At 42.2% G+C, this 14,091-nt stretch overlaps 1 protein-coding gene across 3 annotated transcripts in view; it reads left to right on the top strand.

Annotated features, from left to right (window-relative positions):
- Nucleotides 1-14,091, top strand: part of MYLK (myosin light chain kinase) — a 1,710,670-nt gene that overhangs the window by 1,340,195 nt on the left and 356,384 nt on the right. For all 3 annotated transcript variants that reach the window (XM_086957081.1, XM_086957079.1, XM_086957080.1), the window contains exon 20: nucleotides 9,458-9,508. In XM_086957081.1, coding sequence (XP_086813207.1) covers nucleotides 9,458-9,508 — 51 coding nt within the window. The remainder of the gene's footprint in view (nucleotides 1-9,457; nucleotides 9,509-14,091) is intronic.

Below are 14,091 nucleotides of genomic sequence, written 5' to 3'. Positions count from 1 at the left end.
ATGATCTGTAAGGTAAAAAGAATACAGCTCTGTATAGTACCTTTGAAATTTGGGAGGGGTTTTGACTGAAGTCCCCCCCATCCCCCAATTTAATTGCAATTCTTGTGGCCGAATACAGTAATGGACTTGGGAAAAGAAATCAAGAAAAATAAACGTTCTCATTTAACTAATTTGTATGCTTGAGTGAACGTGTGCTGATCCCCTTTGGATTGTCCTTAAACTGCCACAACACATGTGAAAGAAGTTATGGTTGAATCCTCGAGGAAAGGGCCGGTATAAAGCCTACTTGTGTGGCATGAATTGATGAAATTAACATTCTGATTGTGTTCACTGGTAATCTCTGCCAGAATTTTGATGTCTGCTTTCAGTAGTGATATTGGTCAGGTGCGTTTGGAAATTCAGTGATCTTTGCCAGTTTTGGGATCATCAATACCATTGTCTTATAGGAGAGTGAGATCTTGCTTCTGAGTGTTACAGCCCCTTTGTGAGTCAAATGTGACATACTCATCAATTTGGATTTACTAATTCTACTGAATTTTACTCTGAAACCCATCGGGAACCCTGTGTTCCTCCTTTCTTTTGCCCGTATTCAGTAAGAGTGAACAGGTCAACAAACCAGTTGTCTGTTCACATTATAGGAATGTAATTCTTTTTCAGTGGTGTTTGTTAATCTCTATGTCAATCCTGTCATTACCTTGTATAATATCTTTGAGTATAGCCCTGTCCATGTTGTTTGCCTTATCCTGACTGTTTCATTTATCTAATATGGGCTCCATGACTAGATTCCTGTCACCACCTGTCACTGAGCAGGTGCTGCTGATTTCGATAAGAAGTCTAACTGTTTTCGAGAGGAAGGCCAATTTTGATGGGTTCAGAACATAAACTGACCCTAATTAAAGGTGGAGTTTTCAATTGACATTTTCAGGAAAACCTATCTACCCTCCTCAACTACAGTACCTTACATGTATCCACTCAACTTTTTGTTTAGAGTATTTTTATCACCATTGTGTCACCTGTGTGTGGTCGTTTGGCTCTCCAGTTGCTGTATTTTGTTGTTTTCAATTTTGGAGAAAGTGGCATTTTGTGATAAAGTGAAATCGCCATGTTTATTACTCAAGTACCTTGAAACGAGTCTTGTTTTGACAGGGAGAAGGTGGGAAGACAGAGCTGCAACTCCATTTAAGGACCTTGCATGTTCTTAGGATACCAGATATAGCATTTTTGATGGTCTCTGCAGATCATGTTGGGGGACAGAGTGATGGAACATATGGGTTGGTCATTTCTGCTGCTTAATGGCTATATTGTGGAGTGGGTGTGAATGTGAGCTCCAGTTTCTGCTAATTGTTCATGTGACCAGTTTTTATTATAGTTGGTGTAGCACCTGATTTCCAGGGTGATCTTGATTTAACACCGTTTTTATTTAATGCTTTTTTCACTGTCCATAGGCCAGCCTTATCTGGGCCTTTGTATTGATGGTGTATGGGTGTGGCCTGGTTTTGTAGCGTTGACTTTGGAATACTTTGATATGTTTGTTTCTTTGCAAGTTAATGGGTGAACCACCACAGATACTCTTGTATCTGCGTTGGCCATGCTCTCTAAGAAGCATTCTAGGTTTTCTGGTTTGGGGTATTCCAAGGTTTTGCAGTTTAAGGTGATTATCCCTTCTGAGATAGCCCTTGAGTAAGTAGGTCTGGGATACATTACAGATTTTATTTGCCAACCCCTGAGGTTCATGGTTTGGTTGAAAGATTAACTTCAATTTAACAAATTCTAAGGGACTATTTGGGTCCGGACCACATGCTTTGAATTTCCTGCTTGAACTACATTATGAGCACTTTGAGGGACTTTGGCAGACCCGATTTTAGTTTGTTTACCCAGATCACATTACTAAAGCAGACATTGTGTGGGTCAAACATTCCTTTACTGCCAAGGTGTGTGCAGAGAGGGAGTCCCTTGTGCAGACCAAGCGCTCAATGATGCACTATTACATGGTCGACTCGATGAGCAGCTTGGAAATTTAGTTGACCCTAGATATGCCCTGGTACCACAGAAGGCTTCTGACCCTGTTTCGACTGAATTTGATTATTTTCTAATCAAGAAGAACTGGCTCGCACTCTTAAAGCTCGTTGTTTGTGTGGGAAGCAATTTTTTATGAAAACCCTCACCCACCAAACTAGTTGGTGGCATGCTTCGTCATCGGGTTCCACCCAAGGTGCTGAGTGCACCTCGGGTGTTTTACAATGCCTGAATTACAGCGGACCTGTATTTTATGAGCGCAAATTGGTGCAGTGAAAGTGATGTTAAAACGGTCTACAGGGTCCCTTTTAATAAAGGTACATTTTTAATGGTGGGCCCTATGACAAGGTTAAAACTGGAGAAAGGTGGATATATGTAGAGTTTATTATTATGCCTCTGATATCCTGAAAAAAGGTCTACATGTTTCAGCCAGGCTCCGAAGTGTGCTGGCTTTCTTCAGAATCTGTGTGGTAGTGTGTGTTAAAGAATGTGATGGTCAGATATAGTCTACTTGGCCATTTGGAGTGACAAGTGTTGCACACGCTAAGGTGCGGTAAAGGAGGGAGATTGTATCCTCCTAGTGCTGCTGTAAAACTATGGTTAACTCGCCATGTACAGCATGAATCCTGCAAGGGGGCAGGACCTGTAGTCACACGTTCGTCACGGTTGTCTGCCCTCTGCTCGTACCTGCTGCGGCCTTTGGATTGGGATTCTGTCATTGAATTTGATTCTTAAGCTTATGTTTGCTACTGATGGCTGGTCCAAAGCTTCTGAGCTTCCCGAGTGCACTTGTGACATGGTTTCTATTCTGGATACATTGCACATTGTTTTTCTCTCTTCTAGATTTAATACATTATGGACTTAGGGTACAAATGTATCCGGCCGCTCTTGTTACCGATGACCTTTAGACATGTGAGACAGGCTTTACTGTTCTTATAATTTTTATCTACTCCTAATGTATGTTTTTATTTAGCATGGTTTATATGTGGTATTTTAGGATTGAAGTTTTATGTTGAAATCATTCTATTAGTTGTTGTTTTATCTAGTTGTATTTTTCATGTCATTATGAGATGTATGTTTGCACTTGCACTTTTATGATGGGCATTGCTCAAATCAAATGAAGATTTCTTGTCTTGACTTGATTATTATCATTGACACTGGCTACAGAAAGTCAAACCTAATGTCCTATTTGTAAACTATGGGCCAGATGTAGGTTAAGTACATTCAACCGATTCTAAAATACCGAATTTTACCAATTCGATATTTTAGAATCGGTAAATGCTATGTAGCAAAAAAATCTGTAAACCTTACCAAATCGGTAAGATTCGGTATTTACCGAATCGGTGTTTACCGATTCGGTAATTGCCATTCATTCCTAGGGGCCTGAAGGCCCATAGGAATGAATGGCAATTACTGAATCGGTAAATATGGATTCAGTAAAATGGGGGACACATTCAAGGGTGCCAGGGTGTCACTTTGACACCCTGTTGCCCCCCTGAATCGTGCTTGTTTGCAGATGTGGCACACATACATGCCCTAAGGGCATGTATGTCTGCTACATGACAGATGAAAATGCGCAGATTTGCATTTTCAAAGGTATTCGTTATTTACCACCAACTTATAGTTGGTGGTAAATAACGAATCCTAAAATGGGAAAACGCACTCATTTGAGTGCTCCCTACATTGCAAATTTGGTAATTTACCGATTCGGTATTTTAAGGAATCGGTAATTTACCGATTCCTTAAAATACCGAATCGGTAAATTACCGAATTTGCAATTTAGGCCACCTACATCTCAGTAGCCTAATACCGGTCGGTAACGGCCGAAATTCAGTAATTGGGCGACCTACATCTGGCCCAATTTCTCTTAAGGAATGAAGATGTTTCCCGTTGAGTGTTTTATCCAAGGAGAAATGTGAAATGTGCGTCTTTCAAACATAGGTGGACCAAGGCTTGTTTGATTTTTCCTGCCTGTTAGTGTCTATGGAAGCAGGCATTCATTTGGTCTTGGACAAAATGAATTGAATTATCCTGTAGGTTTGGTCTGGGCACTCCCCAGAATTTGAATGGAGTAGGGAATTCCACATTGAGTAGGTGAAGTCAGAACAACGTTAGAAATTTTGAGATATCTGCTTTCTCCAAATTTTCTAGAAGCCCATTTAAGTGGTCATTTTTGTCTTCGTGATAAGTCTTCAAAGTTCTTGACGCTTGTTTGGGATTTGTTTTGGTATTTTATTCTCATATCCACTGAATCTAGGTTCTGGTTCTAAGAGGAAAATTCAGTGCTCACTGATGAAATAACTGAGGCCATCGTAATCATAGTGGCATCTAGTATCGCAACAAAAATCTTCATGTTCAAAATCTCTCATTGTGGTTTCAGGTGTAATTTCTGGTGATTTAGTCTGTTGGAATGGTTGGAATAGCTGTGGCCTTCCATGGTGACCATATGTTGGTGTGCCAGTATTGGGCTATACATTGTTCGTGGATCAAGAGTGCTGAGTCAGGTGTAGTTTTGTTGGTGTTACATGTCTATGAGCTATACCTTGCTCATCATTTCTGGGGCAATTCAAATGGTCATGTTTCCTGTGAGATCATGAAGTAGTTACCACAATGTGTGGGAATGATAATGGGGTTTGGTCTAATCCGATGGTAGTAACAACACTTCTACAGCTTATGGTCAGTAGGGTGCACTAATTGCAGCGTATAGCTGGTTCACATTGACATTGATGGTTTTGTGCATATGCCATTTACGTTATCTCCCGGCTTCCACTGGTGGGAAGGTTTACAGGTCCAGGTCTTGCATAAAGGTTTTTTACTATGCTTGGTTTAGATTGGAGATCACTTTTGCGTATTTTATTTGGTATTACGGCCAGAGGTGTTAGTCTGGTTTAAAAAATAAATGTCAGTATGAACATATCCTTACTAAATCATTTTATGGTGAATTCATCTCCTGTGCTTCATTATTTAATCTCATCCATCTTGAAAAACTACCCAAGTAATTTCTCTATGTTGATGTGTTGTTATCAGGCTGTTCTTAGTATCTGCTGTATTTGTCTTTGCCCACGGTATTATCTTCCCACCATTTTAGAAGACGGCCACGGTCAATAGTTTCCAGTTTTCATTTGAGAGCAATAGACTGGTGGGTTTCTGTCTGCCTGTCTCATTCTTTGTCATGGTAGTCAATGTAAGCATGGGGTGGGGAAGATGAGGGGGGTGCTCCGGGTTCCCTCCCATTTTCTTTTTCTTTCTGACTCACCTGCCGGTCCCTCTGGGTGGTTTTTCACCATTCCTGTTCAGCTTTGATGCTCCAGTTACAGCACTTCCCCAGTGTTTCATCTCCCTGGATGCATTATCATTGACACCTGTTGCACCTCTCCATAAGTACATCTAGATTGACCCCAGGCCTTTCGGTGGGCACAGCAAGGTTGCCATGTATATTGAGGCAAAGACGGCTGCAGACGGATGGAGTGTGGGGGTCTCCAATTTCACTCACCGTTTGAATTCCAATCTGGTTAGGATTATGCCTCAGTTAGCATTCTGGAGATCCTGACTTTTCGTCTCTGGGTGGCTGAAAGGAAGGGTTAGAGCAGTTCTCTTTGTAGCCCTCTATGTGGTCAGCTTTCCAGATCCTCGTTGTGAAGATGTCATTTTGGTGCTTAGGCTCCATTTAATCCTAAAGGATGACATCTTAATGGACTGTTGATAATAGCAGGCTTGAAATATGGCAGCCCTCTCTCACAACATCAGTGTGAGGAGTTATCTAATTTCATTTCAAAGAAAGTGCAGATATTCAGGCCTAATTTTCCCTCACACTGGAACCCTATGTTCAACTCGAGCACCTTACTGAGCCCGGCTCATTGAGCACATTTTAGCTCCTGGATCCTCCAACTTTTGTATCTCTCCTTACCACTACTAAGTCAGTTTCACCGCTTCACCCATGCCCCCCTCGGTGTTAGGTAAACTTGAATCCAAATCTATGGACTTGCTCACCCAATTTTCCATTTAAGAGAAGTGCTTCACTTTTGGAAGGCACGGCTCCAAAGGCTTGGAAACATACTATGGTGATGCCTTTCCTAAAAAAGTCCAATGTTGACACTTTTACCTGGTCAGATGGTAGACCAATATCTCTCTTGCCCATCCTATCCAAAGTTCTGGAAAAGCATGTGAACAAACAGCTCACGAGGTACACAGATCTTACTGGCTTGCTCCATTACTCCCAATCAAGCTTAAGAGCAGGCCATAGCACGGAGTCAACCCTCCTCGCCATGAAGTATTATCTCAGGCGACAGCTTGATAATGATGACACTGCAGCACTGATTCTTTTGGACGTCTGCACTGCTTTTGACATGATTAACCAAAACACTTTACTTGAACGACGAGAGGCCTTGAGTGTACAAGATATGGCCTTGTCATGGTTGGCCTCTTTCTTGCTAGATCGGTTTTTTCAAGTCCACTCACATCAGCATCTCTCTGAGCCATACCTTCTACCTACAGTGGTCCCTCAAGGACCTCCTCTCAGTCCAACCCTGTTTAACGTGTTCATAAGACCACTTGCAGACACTGTAGAAAACTTTGGTCTTACTCTTCTTTCATGTGCCGACGACACCCAGATCATTGTCTCCCTGTCATCTCAGGAGAACCTCAGAGGAAAGGCTTTGAACAGCTGCCTCACACAAATGTCATCCTGGATGCATGCCAACTCCCTCAAGCTAAACGGGGATAAGAGTGAGGCTTTATTGGTGGGCAACCATCCCCACTTTTGGAGCCTGTGGCAATGCGTTCATTTCCTTCCCCTGTTCCCCTAGTCAAGAATCTGGGGGTGTGGCCTCTTGAAAGCTTACCCATGAGTTATCGAATTACCAAGGTGGCTGCCACGTGTTTTGGCATTCTATGATGGCTTAGGAACGTCATGAGATGTCTCCCTAATTCTGCATACAGAACCGTTATCTAGACTTTGGTTATTTCCAGGCTGGCTAAAGGAAATATTCTCTATCTGGGAGCCAAGAAAAGCCTGCTTAGACAACTCCAGGTCATGCAAATCACAGCAGCAAGACTTTTACTACATCCCCAATCCCCCCCAAATTCTACTTAACCACTAGTATTCTTCGTGAACTTCTTTGGCTTTCAATTGAATGTTGTGTTACATTTAGGGCACTTTGCTATGTTCATAAATGTCTTTCCAACTCAGGCCCTATCTATCTTAGATCTCTGGTGTCACCATACATGCTCAACCGGGCTTTGCGATCTAGTAACTTGTACTTCTCGCTATAATTCCTCGAAATAGAAAATCCTGGCAAGGAGTCCATGCCTTCTTCATAGTCCCAAAGCAATTGAACTCCTTACCCCATAATCTGAGAGCCTGCTCTTCGTTATCGCTCTTCTGTAAGAAGCTGAAAACGTGGCTGTTTCAATCTTTGGTGTGATGTTAACTTGCGTTCCATATTGTAGCGCAGAACTGGTAAACTCTTCCTAGGTAGCCTCGTGCTCAACAAATCTATATAATAATATAAGAATAATAACAACTCTGTCTGATGGATTTAATGTACATTTTACTATGGGTTGAGCAGCCACAGTTGCTTTCACAGGATGAGCGCTTTGGCAAAATATATGTAGGGAGGCCACTTATTCTGTACTGAAAACATTTGCTCAGTATTATTTGACTCGGGAGCTATTGTTGAGATGTTTGAAAGGTTTACGGTACAAGATATCTGTCGCAGCCCTGTGTATCAAGTGGCAAAAACAAGTTGACAGTCACGTTGTTTCCTGCAAGCCATAAACTATCAGTAGCACACAGCCTAAGCAGTGTAACTCAGTACCAACAATAGTACAATTTGATAGAAAACACAGAATCTCTAGGCATGACAATTGTAACTTGGACAGGTTATTTCTTGAAGGAGAATTGGTAGTTTAAAATGTAATCATTGGAAGTCTACCGAGTGAACTATAAAAGCAAGAATACCTTAAAACATGCTAGTAAGAAAGTGATGAAGATGTGAGAGCCGATTTTAGTAATTCTGATTGAGGCCAGTGTTGCTGGGTCACAATGCTGCTTCTCAAATCTAGGAGTGACTCTGTTCATCTTACTTTGACAGTCTTGAGAGGTTTGGACACTGTAGATTTCGGACTGAATATTTAAAATGGCTCTGTGAATTCTCATCAGCAGCTGGGTCCTAGGGATCTGCAAATGTGAGTCTGCATCCTGCATCAAAGAGGTTATAACTACAAAATGGTAGTTCAGTAGACTCCCAAATCTATAAGCAGAGTGAAAAATCCCCCTTGGAAAGCACTGTTCTTTTTTTTACTTTTGAGGACCTGTATATACCCTTCTGCGATATCCCACATTGAGTCAAGCATGCTCAAAAACAAGTGAAAAGATTTAAACCAATCAACAAATAGGGTCCACTTTGACAACATTTCTAGTTTCATGCCAAGTTTGGCTTAGTTCCTTTGAGCAGTGTTTGATGTAGCGAAGACTAAGAATTCTTACGGGGTTCAAAATGAAAAATACTTATTTTCTGACCTTCATTTTACTTTTTACGTTCTGGGTGGATATAAACGATCTTTAGCATTCAGAAACCTAGCTCATGAGCACTAATTGTGTGGAGAAGTTCATGCAGATTAGAAAAGCAGCTCCAATGTTATTAGCAAATCAAATAATGCTTTTTCATATGTAAGCGAGAATTAACCCTAATTACGAGGTTGCTATCACAGACGGTCTCTATATAAATTAGATGTATAGTAAATAAAGTCCATTTTTGAGGCCTTGAACAGAAAAACCTATGAAAGGGTGATGGTCCATATGAGTGATAGATCATGTTGGCCCAAAGGATTTATTATTCTTCAAAAAGAGAATAAACAGCTTAAGGCAGTATTTTTTCAGTATCAATGTCAAATTTGAGACGAGAGGTTTGTAGCAAGAGCTGTAGAACGGCAAAGATAGTCCGAGAAGGACTACGGCACAATTGCTCATAAATCCATTTCAAATAGAGGGCCCAAAAGATGGATCCGCGATATTTTAGCATGTGACAATAACAAGTAATATTCGCATCTCCTCATAGAATTTAATAATAATCTCAAAATCCAGTTATTTGTGGAAGTAGGAGGGATCACTATGCAAATTATTAAAACCAGTCGATAAAAGGGAGGGAAACCTATTGCACAGCTAGGCTTAAGTAATATAATGTAAGGTGGATTTGTAGAGCGCTGCTTGTCATCCAGGAGGGTATCCAGGCGCTGGGGCTCCCTTTGATGATAGCTTCTTAATCTGTTCAATTGTTTTGCGGAAACAGCACCATGTGTTAAATTGTACGTGTAAAATGTTTAACTATGGAACATTAAAGTGTGCCCATGCGTGCAGATACAAATATATTTGCATGTGTTCACTTATCAAATGAAGCATTGTGAAATTGTGGAATTTAATCACTTGTTTTCTCTTCTACAGATGAAGCAACAGTGAAGAAGAAACCACCTCCCAAAACACCGCCCAAAGCAGGTAACTGGATGCAAATCACATGCTTGTTAATTTCAGATGTAAGGATTTTGCAGGAATAAGAAGGGACAGAAACAAGGGAAGCAAAGGAAAAAGAGCTGTTTGTGTTTCCGAATACTGTGGTCCTTGAAGGCTCTCAGTGACATGATCAAAAGGTCCTCTGATAGCTCATTGGTTGATTGCTAGATATATAGGTCAAGCGGTAAATAATATCTTTTTGAGAGACGTTTTCTGTATAAGCCATTCTCAGCCATGTTCACATTACTGAAGATCATTTTGGCATTGACTGTGTGAATGTTACTTTAAATTGAGTTGAGAGACAGCACTGCAGTACAGATATATTTTTTATGCTTTGTGTTTCACAATTCTTTTTTACATGAGTGGCATGCTTACTTAAAAGGCAGCACACAACTGTGAAATACAAAATTATGATACATTGTGAGGATTTTGTGTAACATGAAATAAAGAAAAATCGTGAATTTCAGCTATGTAATTAACATTTCGTCAATGCATCACGTTTTGCCACTCCACATATTACATCTTAAATCAACATCATATCACCCGTATGTAAAATCAACAGGACACATTACACTACACTGTAGCACACCACTTCACTCCATCCAACTCCAGTTTACACCACTAGTTAATCACATAACACCTTAATACATCCCATCGCTACATTAAACTTAGAAGGTTGCTCACTTATCATCTGTGTTCAGCAAATATCCAAGCACACCCATCTATGACATGTCTGGGATCATTAAACTTAGGCATACAATATATCGCATAATTGCATAATACAGCTCACCGCATAGCACACCACCCTGCATCACACCATGGCTCACTGTTCCACTTATTACAACACATTGCTTCACCTTAGAACATTACACTATGTTATAAACCCACGTTCTAATATTCCAGACTACAGTTTATAACTCTGATTTATATAACACTCCATATCAGCTGACTGTGCAAAATGCCAAATTACACAACCCACACTAAACTGGACTAAACCACCACATTCCACACTACCACATTTTATTTATTTATTTAGTTTATAGAGCGCGACAGATACCCAAAAAGGGCTTCCCGGCGCTAGACAGAAATTTGAACTGGAGGAACAGAAAAGGGTTTTAAATGGGAGACCAAAAGCACTTATTGGTTAAAAAACCAGCTTTTAATGGCCTTGCGAAAGTGTAAGTACCTATTTTCAAGACGGAGCGGTTGGGGAAGCGAATTCCAAAGCTTTGGGCCTAGGAAGGGAAAAGATCTACCTCCCATCCTAGCCCGGCGTATTTTAGGGACGCAGAAGAGACCTTGGGTGGCAGATCTCAAGTCTCGGGCAGGCATGTAGGTGTGCGCAAGGGTCAGAAGATATTTAGGAGCGTTGCCCCACTTCATCCTGTGCATGAGGCTGAGAGTCTTAAATTTGACCCTGTTGTCAATTTTTAGCCAGTGAAGTGCCTTTAAGTGACTGGACATACGATCTCTCCTGTTGCATTTACAAAGCAGCCTAGCTGCCGCATTCTGTACTAGTTGGAGGCGCCTTGTAACTGCCTGGGATGCCCCCAAATAAAGGACATTCCCGTAGTCCAGGCGAGAGGTAATTATGCATTGACGACTGTCTTTTGGGTGTCACCAGGAAGCATCCATATGATTTTTCTGAGCCATCTTAAGATCGTAAAACAGGTGGCTGAGAGAACGCTCACCTGGGGGCTCCATGGTAAGGTCCCCGTCGATGATAAAGCCCAGATTTCGGACCTGATGCGATGGAATTGGCAGGGGGTCCATTTCAGGTGGCCAGTGTCTGGAGTTCCAGAGGTTCTGGTCGGGGCCTACTATCAGAACCTCGGTTTTACTGCCATTGAGTTTGAGCATGTTTTTGTTCATCCAGGATGAGATGTTCCTAAGGCAAGTCTGAAGGTGTGAAGGAGTAGCTTGGTTCTCGTCCGAGAGGGAGAATATGATTTGGGAGCCGTCAGCGTATGTGTACATGGTGAGGCCATCAGATTCAGCGATCTGGGCCAACGGGGCTGCATAAAGGTTAAAAAGCAGGGGGCTTAATATTGAGCCCTGAGGGACTCCGTGCGGAGAAAAATGGATCTTTGATGTCGCATTGCTGGAGGAAATTTGGAAAGTCCTGAGCATCAGGAAGGATGCTATCCAATCTAGTGCTTTTCCTCTTATGCCCATGTTGGAGAGGGAAGCGAGCAGAGTGTTATGAGAGATGGTGTCAAACGCCGCGCTGAGGTCAAGAAGAATCAGCGCGGCGGAATTACCCGTGTCTACCAGACGTCGAAGATTTTCCACCACTCCAAGTAGTGTGGTTTCCGTCGAGAATCCTGTGCGGAAACCAGATTGGGCGGGGTGTAAAATGTTATTTGCCTCCGTGAACTTGGTAAGATGTTCATGAACATGTTTTTCCAAGACTTTGGAAAGTGCAGGCAGAAGGGATATCGGGCGAAAGTTTGCTAAGATCTTGGGGTCAGGCGTTGTTTTTTTAAGGAGAGGGGAGACCATGGCATGTTTCCAAGGTGACGGGACCGTGGCTGTGGAAAGAGAAAGATTTAAGATTTGGCAAAGCACGGCCACATACAACATCATACCACACCACAGCACAGCATACAACTCCTTCACACAACATACTGTCCCAAACCAGATCAACAAATTAAACCAGAGCACATCACCCAATATTAACCATCACCACATCACATCACATCACAACTGTTATTATCACTTCTCTGCCTCACCCTATAGTCTATTATATAATGCTACCATCCAGCACTAACTCACACTAACAATTCACATAATCAGACACCAAATAACAATATGCTGTTATTGTATCACAGTCTACAGAATATGGTATATAGAAGTATCATCTCAACAAATATGGTGTCCTAAATATAATTAAAAAATAGTGTATAGATTTGCTATTATTAACTTTGTTGGGCTGATTTAGGGCACAACATTTATGCTAGACGGTATTCTGATAGCATATGCCACACTATATAACAGCACAGCAAATCTCAGTACAACATCACACTATATATCATAATTTAATGCAATTCAACTCCAAGCAGAGCATGCTGCACTAAATTACTCCCCCAATACAGAATATCTTTGACCACTGCACAAGATCCTTTCATACTGTTTGACACAAATTCATACCTACCACACCAAATCACAGCTTTTCAAACCATACCTTTCCATACTTTCAAGTAAAATAGCATGCTGCACAACATCATAAATTTCCTATATGCACCACTTCACCCCCTTCACCGCATCATTAGTTGTATCTTACAGATATGAACTCTTAAAGCTACAGTCAACTGCACTCATAATATAGTAACCCAAACCACCTCAGAAAGTGTGACCTCTGGGAAGGACAACTATGCAACAAGTGGTCAGGTTGCCTACAACTATGAAGCATCCACAAAGTATTAGGCACCCACATGTCACAGCATGATCACATCCATGCGAAGTCTTGAGTGTTGCAAACTACTCCTTCAGAAATTCGCTATAGATAATCTTAGTTAAATCATATGTCCGACAACAAACACATCACTCAAGCTACAGGATATAAGAAATGTTCACACTGTTCATCCACTCTATCCATCAAATCATATTATCTCTGACAGTTCACCACAGCACACCCCAGGATGGACAGGACAGACGTCCAGTACATGCCAATGATTGTCCTTCATGGGCTGGTTGAACCCTATCCCAGTGCAACAACGTTAGTCAGCCACTGACACAAATCAAGCACTGCCTTCCCTGCTGTGGAATAATCAGCACTGCGGACATGTCAACACTTTGGCTGTGCAAACTTACTTTTAACAAAACTGACACCACTGGAGAAACTGTCATGTCTGGGCCTAGGTGGGCCTGCTTGGATGGACAGGAGAGGCAGCAGCACATGCCTGAGTCTGCCACTCATGAGAGGATATTAACACTATCCCAGTGCCACAAAATAGGTAAATCAGACTCTTTGGTGACAGTAAAGAGCATCTCTGGCCCCATGGATCTCCATCATGCTAGGGGATTCCAACCCCAACATTACTTGCGGCAGGAGGCGCAGCTGCAGCATAGTTTTGAACCGGGGCGTGGCTAGCCTCACCAGCCCTTATAGCATGCTCTGCCGTCCCGCTGCATAGGCTCTTTTGGAGACAGTAAAGGGCATCTCTGGCTCCCATGGACTTTCATCATGGTAGGGGACTCCATCCTGCCAATGCTCCTTGGGCCGGGAGGTGCACCCACAGCATAGATTTGAATGGGGCATGCCCAGCCGCACCAGCGCTTATAGTGAGCTCTGTAGTCCTGCAGCATGGGATGCACACGGGCCACGCTCAGGCAAAGCCTGGGCCAAGGGCAGACCCATACTGCACCCATCAGCATCAGTAAGAGGCGGGCGGGGCCACCCACTTTGGCCCTATGGCTGAATGCCTCTTAACATTAGGGTAAGCCATTTGTTCATTGCTCTGCCACAGATGCGAGTCTGATTGGCCCTAACACTCACACGTGGCAAACTGTTCTGTCTGTCACAAACTTGACTTTTCTCTGGGACCCTAGCTTCTGTTGCTTGATTC

Source organism: Lissotriton vulgaris, chromosome 2_1, assembly GCF_964263255.1.
Source record: "Lissotriton vulgaris chromosome 2_1, aLisVul1.2, whole genome shotgun sequence".
Taxonomy (NCBI): domain Eukaryota; kingdom Metazoa; phylum Chordata; class Amphibia; order Caudata; family Salamandridae; genus Lissotriton; species Lissotriton vulgaris.
The sequence above is the reverse complement of the archived record's forward strand: the minus strand, read 5'-3'. Positions and strand labels throughout refer to the sequence as shown.